Source organism: Papaver somniferum, chromosome 9, assembly GCF_003573695.1.
Source record: "Papaver somniferum cultivar HN1 chromosome 9, ASM357369v1, whole genome shotgun sequence".
In the NCBI taxonomy this organism is placed as follows: Eukaryota; Viridiplantae; Streptophyta; class Magnoliopsida; order Ranunculales; family Papaveraceae; genus Papaver; species Papaver somniferum.
This window is the reverse complement of record NC_039366.1, coordinates 86,187,834-86,194,338: the sequence shown is the minus strand read 5'-3', so window position 1 is coordinate 86,194,338 and position 6,505 is coordinate 86,187,834. Positions and strand designations below refer to the sequence as shown.

The following is a 6,505-nucleotide window of genomic DNA, read 5'->3' as shown; positions in this document are numbered from 1 at the left end:
ACCCATTGGTCGTACTACACTACGCGAACGCTCATGAGAGCTGGAATGAAGAAGAGAACGAAGGCACGTAACTTTTTCTCTCTCTGAAAAAAAGAGAAAAACATAAAGAAAAGAAACGCAACTACTACTACTACGATGACACATTTTTGTCACTTCCTTTATTCTAATGAAATAAAATAACGTGATAAAATGACTTTTCGGAGTTAGTATGGTCTGTGTCTCTGGTATTCCTTCCCAGAAGTTCCACACATAGACGTCAACTCAATATGCACACAGTGTTTTCTTTAACTAATAATACAAGTGGCAAAGTGAGAAAGACAGACAGAGAGAGAGAACGGCCCTATTATGCACTTAATTAATATATATTCCACCACACTTATTAATGGAAGTTATATTAATATAATTATTGTTTGTTATACTACTTTTTTCGTGCATGAAGGTTTGTTCTAAAAGCTATGCGAATGAGTGGTATTATCTGAAAAATCAAATCTCCGCTTACTCATCATGATCATGGTCTTCTTCTCTCTCAAAATCTTGCTCAGTCAGGTATGTGTATTAGGATTTCTCTCCATGTATTTTATTTTTTATTAAAATTTAGAAGTGAAAATCTGATTTTTATTTATTAAGCTAATTCTTGGGATTTGGGTTTCACGTACTTTTAAGGTTTCATTTTCCAATTTTAATGTTAACTTCTTTCTAAAAAAAAGTTGGGGTCTTCGTCTACCTCCAATCCCATGAGGTATTTTCTACAGTATGGTAATTGTAGCTGCCTTCTTTCTTTGTTGGCTTTAATCAAATTTTAATTCTGCAGTTTTCTGATCAGTGGATTTCCTGACAGTCAGGGGTATTTTTATTTATTATTTTGGAATGGAGGAATTTAATGTAATTGAAATAATCTAGTTACTTTAATCCATAGTCTTAATAATACCCTTTTCATGATCATCTCTGTGTATTAATTTTTCATGATCATCTCTGTAGATGAAAAGTTTCAGTTATTACTGTTCTTCAACAGCAGATTACTATTTGTTTCAGTATTTGATTTTGATTTTAGATTTTAATGTGAATTATGAGTTATAAATCTTATAATCTGTGACTAAATATAAAATTTAAAACTACTTGTTTCTGTTATCCAAGTGAAGTTCTTCTTCTAAGTAATGATCTATTGATTAATTCTGATCACTCAATTGACCTCTGTAGAATCTATTCACTCTCAAGAATAAAGCTCATTTGTTCATCTCCAAGTAGTATTGGAAATGGGGGCATCAAACTCAAGGTTAGATGAAGACAAGGCATTGCAATTGTGTCGAGAGAGGAAAAGGTTTGTTAAAGAATCCTTAAATGGGAGGTGTTCACTCGCAGCGGCTCATGTTGCTTACATTCAGTCCCTGAAAAATATTGCAGCTGCACTTGGGAGGTTTGTCGAACCCGAAGCTACACTTGAATCCTCTCTGTATACATCCACATCTGCAACTCCTGAACCACTTGCTTTGACAGAAAAGTCCATTTCACAAATTTCATTTTCCTCTCCTTCTATGTCACAGAACATTGACACAACTGAATCATTGTCACAAACTCCTTCTCCACTCAATTCTGGCCGGTTTCAGGCAGACTTTATGAAATCTGCTGTGAGTTCTTCTATAACAAGTGAAGAGAGACCACCTGTTTCAGTAACAAGGAATTTAAGTACTCCCACGGATGTCACATCTCAAACGAATGAAAGGTTTGAAACCTCGTCATCTGATCAGCATATTCCTCCTACTCCACCTTGGGATTTTTTCGGGCATCACCCAATTGACAGCCAATTTTCTCTTCAAAATGCGAGGGCATTGAACCATGGATATGACAATGTTGATGATATAAGATGGTTTGGAGAAGATGAAAGAATTCCTGATTTGGAGGAGGAGGAAGAAGAAAATGTTAATTCTAATGGCAGGATGGAGGATTCAGATGAGTCCGAAAGCATTGGTAAGCCTTCTACAGAGGATTTTGTTCAAAGTTATGAAAACTGCAGGGTAACACGTGAACACTCGACAGTAAGAATGGCATCAGAAGAAACTGAAAGTTTGAATGGAGAGAAAAACAAGTCTCCTGATTTGACACCGGTGAGAGGTGCAGTCCCGGTCGTTACACCTCCTACTTATGAAAGGAGAACTGCTGAAAAAGAGTCAGGTTTCACAAATAAGCGCACACCTAAAGATTTCTTTTCCAGCACAAAAGAAATTGAATATCTGTTTCTTAAAGCAGCTGAATCTGGGAATGAAGTCCCGAGGATGCTTGAAGCAAATAAAGTCCATTTTCGTCCGTTATTACCTGGTAAAGAAGGTGAGTCACTCTCTTGCAGAACTTTTACAACTTCAATTCCTTGCTATCTTTCATATGAATCTCAGTTTTAATGTAAATGTTTTAGGAGTAGGTTATAGTAAAAACAAATTTGAATGTGAAGACAGATGTAGAGTGGTTGGTTGAATTTTTTTTCAGTTCGTAAACTTGGACAATCCTGGCCTACTAATCAGTCCAGCTTAGCAATAGAAAAGAAAACTCCTTGATTTGTGCTGAGAATATTTTGAGATAGGTTTTGTAGGGAGATCATCCGTGTTTCCAATCTCTTTCTTTGTGCCAATACTGTCGACGTGAAGGTTTAATGCGACTAACAATCGTAGTATCTATCTGCAGCTGGAGCATCTATGGCTTCTATGCTTTTCAATGCCTGCTTTTCATGCGGTGAAGATCCAACACATGTTCTTACTGAAGGTATATTAATGTTGTTTTGTTACGAAATTGAACAATGGCACTTTGTATTCTAGGTTCACTATACAAATTCAAAAATGTAATATGGCATATAGTTTGGCATAAGTACTTACTTTTGACTAGAACAAGATACCAAATCAATATATCAAGGGTGTCAATGGGTCGACCACCTTACAACCAATAGTCTAATCCGGAACCCGTATAGTAGATTTGCCCACTGGTGTGGGAAATAATCCTTGTGCTGAAATAAAGGACGAGAATCAGGAGAATTACTTCCATCATCTATTCTGTTCTTAGTTTATGTCAGCCTACCTGATTTTCCTGTCCCTGTTTGGGGAAACTATGGAAAAAATAAATTAAGGACAAACTTGATGCTGGTAAACATCAGCTCAGCTCTTAGGATAGCAAGTACTTGGAAGTCGTAACCTGAATCTGTGACATTGCCAGTGGTACAACTACCAAAGGTGAAGTGTCTGACCAGCTCAACTGTTGGACACTTGCAATTCTGATCATTTTGTTTGTGTAGTACACTGGTGGCGACACTTGACAGTTTGGCCAAATTTGGTAACTAGACCTACAACAAAAAAATATCATGTAACATATTCAAAAAAATTTATGCTTCCTTATATGTTTTAACTCTTGCGAAGATAAACAATGTTTCTATATGATGCATTTAACTAATCTGTTGCCTGCATTGGCGTGTAGATGCTCCTCAAACTGAGATAAAGTACTTAACTTGGCACAGGACCGCATCATCACGGTCATCTTTATCCAGGAACCTTATTGACTCAACTTTCAAAGATGATCGCGAGGATAGTGGAAATCTTCTCAACAGTTTCTGTATGAACTCGGGCAGTCATGTCTCAACTTTAGATCGGCTATATGCATGGGAGAGAAAGCTGTATGATGAAGTCAAGGTAATGTTACTGTTTGAATTATAATTTAGGGGATATTATTGTGTATGTTATGAAGGTTTATAATAGGTATAGTAAGTTCACTTTAATGTATTCTGAATTTCTTGACAAGCCTATTTCTCTGATCTTAGTTACTTATCTTGTTGTTCTTCTTCTTTCCTTCTCCTTTGTTTAAATGGATCAGATACCATGCCAATAGAATTGATTGACCTCCATGCTAACACGTTTAGAACTTGTATCATATCAGGCTAGCGGGCTTATTAGAAGCGAGTATGAGAACAAGTGTAAACTGTTAAGAGAACAAGATTCAAAGGGAGAAAGCCGGCAGAAGATTGATAAAACTCGTGCGGTTGTCAAGGATCTGCACTCGAGAATTAGAGTTGCTATACACAGAATCGACTCTATATCAAAGAGAATTGAGGAATTACGGGATAAGGAGCTTCAGCCACAGCTCGAGGAGTTAATTGAAGGGTATGGTTTCATTCTATATTTCATTCAAGATTATTAAGCAAACAACATCCATACAACATATACCCAAAATAGATTTCATGGAAAAACAAAAACCGTCTGCATAATTTATTTTTATGATAATCCTAAATATGACCATTCTCTTCTTCAGCTCCCAAACACGGCCTATTGGTTAGAGAACTTGAACATGAGTATCGTATTTTTGCTACACACAGGTAAGGGGATCCTCAATCCCCTACGTACATGTTGACAGTCCCGTGTATAGAACAAATTAGTACGTCAGTGGAAATGGACTATCCAACATATCTTGTAACTTTCAATCCCACTAGATTTTGTATGAAAAACCTTAGGGGATAAACGCCATTAAGTATGCAAAGCGTTTTTGAGTTGTCTAATATATGGTCAGTTTAAGAACTTTTTATTTTTTGTATTGCCTTAATTTCTGTTGCTTATTTTGGGCGATGGGTGTGACTTTAGTGGCTCTTTGTCCTTTTGTCTTTCTTCTCTTCGGTTTTTTTCCTGAAGGAGGGTTCATATATGGTGACTTGCAGTTTGCCTCGGTGAATATTTTAGTTGGATGGTAAAGTTGTCTAGCAAAAAGTCAAACTTTAAATTTGATTTGAAAACATTCAAAACAGACGGCTTACAAGTGAGACTAAGATGTGCTATTAAAGAAAGACAAAATAATAAGTATTTACATTTTCCATATATAAGAAAATACGTAGGAAAACATAAATGAGATTATCTACAGAGCCCCACGTAGTGATGTAGTTACTGCGAAGTAATGAAGTTGTCAGCACAACTTATTTGTTTTGCTGTCTCATTTGCTTCAAGCAATTTGGTTAACATTACAGGTTAAGTCGAATGTGGGAAACAATGTACGAATGTCACAGACTTCAATATAACATCATCTCAATGGCAAATAACAATAGGAATGCCAAAATAACCATACATTCAGAGTTACGTCGCCAGGCTACTGGTCATCTTCAACATGAACTAACTTGCCTTTCTGCGAGCTTCACAAAATGGATCGGTGCTCAGGTATCATATGTTCGATCCATAGATGGATGGCTCCACAAATGTGTCTCTCTTCCGCAGAAAGCTTCAAAGAAAAAAAGGAGATGGAGATCTAATCCTGAGACACCATTGAGAGATCTAGGTCCACCCATATTTGTCACTTGTGGTGTCTGGTTGGATAAACTTGAGGCCTTGCCTACAAAAGAAGTAGAGAACTCTGTAAAGGTGTTGGCATCTGACACCACGCGTTTGTGGCCACGTCAGGAGGGTAAGAGTTTAAACCGCAGTTCCGCATCTTTGAAACGTAGTAATGCTAGTGATACAGGAGCTAGTATCCTAAAAGATTCAGCTCCAGAAGATAGGAATTCAGGTATTGACCGTTTCCAATCGAGTTTGGTGGGGTTTCTCGATCGGTTGCACTGCTTTGCATTATCCTCAGTGGGGATGTATTTAGAGCTTGAGAAGGCCATTGAGGAAGCTAAGGCCAGGAACAAAGCACATTAAAAGCAATTTGTAATACCTTGTCTTCAGTTGCATATATAACTTTGAAAATGAGATTTGCTATGTCACAGCAAGGGCGGGCTAAGCCTGGCCTGGAGAAAGTGTGCCGGATACCTAAAATGTCTAAATAGATTTAAATTTTGTATATTGGGGAAAGAACAAGATGAATGATCTGTAGTCTACAGCTGTAAAGATACCGGGGCTATGGAAAGATGATGTTCAAAGTGTCATGAACTCGGGGGCCGGGGCAATAAGACTTGTACATTATAATATGTAAAAAATATCATTTGCACTATTCACTCTGACTCTACAAGAGATGTTTTTAAAGTTCAGTTTCTTATTCCTATCTTGACTGTATTTGAAACTTCTCAACTAAATGAAGTCGAATTTGTAAGATCTATATCCAGAAAGCGCTTTGCGAGATTTACACCGCAATGAACACGTCTTGTCCAAAAAGTTCCACGCCGGTGGACTCTGATACTGGATGGTATTATTACCGATATACAAACGGATGCAGGTGTTACATCGATGTAAGCAGCGGGACAGAAATTCGCATGCCCGCTTCTCGAACATTTTGTATCAGGTAGCATCACAATCAAATAAATAAATGCTAAGTTGAATAAATTTTTCATTTTTCATTTCAACCATATATTTACTGCTAGATCAAAAATGCTCCCACAATGCTTGCTCAGATTTGGTCCTTTTGGACCGGATCTGAGAAAGAATTCGTTTTCTTTTTAAGTTTTTGGTAGTAGGTAATTGAATAAGATGTTTTTACATCGTTTTTGGTATCTTTTGACATATTTCTTCGTCGTTTTAGGACGATTTTCTCCACCGTTGTGGGGCGAGTTCTTCAA

The 6,505-nt window shown here is 37.2% G+C and overlaps 1 protein-coding gene across 3 annotated transcripts; it reads left to right on the top strand.

The window, feature by feature from the left end:
- Positions 1-338: 338 nt before the first annotated feature.
- Positions 339-6,042, top strand: LOC113309496 (nitrate regulatory gene2 protein-like). Of its 3 annotated transcripts, none has more exons than XM_026557922.1 (6): positions 339-546; positions 1,198-2,322; positions 2,674-2,751; positions 3,454-3,665; positions 3,910-4,133; positions 4,985-6,042. In XM_026557922.1, exons 2-6 carry the CDS (start codon positions 1,254-1,256, stop codon positions 5,649-5,651), a joined length of 2,250 nt encoding a protein of 749 aa, XP_026413707.1. In that variant the 5' UTR covers positions 339-546; positions 1,198-1,253; the 3' UTR covers positions 5,652-6,042. The 3 variants fall into 3 exon arrangements, with proteins under 3 accessions (XP_026413707.1, XP_026413709.1, XP_026413708.1); XM_026557924.1 differs by lacking the exon at positions 4,985-6,042 and adding an exon at positions 4,282-4,965; XM_026557923.1 differs by lacking the exon at positions 339-546 and adding an exon at positions 649-739.
- The last annotated feature ends 463 nt before the right edge of the window (positions 6,043-6,505 follow it).

Coding starts and splice junctions, on each gene's coding strand:
- LOC113309496 (XM_026557922.1), top strand. CDS start 1,254: ATGGGGGCATCAAACTCAAGGTTAGATGAAGACAAGGCATTGCAATTG. Junction 3,666..3,909: donor AGCTGTATGATGAAGTCAAG/GTAATGTTACTG, acceptor GTATCATATCAG/GCTAGCGGGCTTATTAGAAG. Junction 4,134..4,984: donor CTCGAGGAGTTAATTGAAGG/GTATGGTTTCAT, acceptor TTAACATTACAG/GTTAAGTCGAATGTGGGAAA.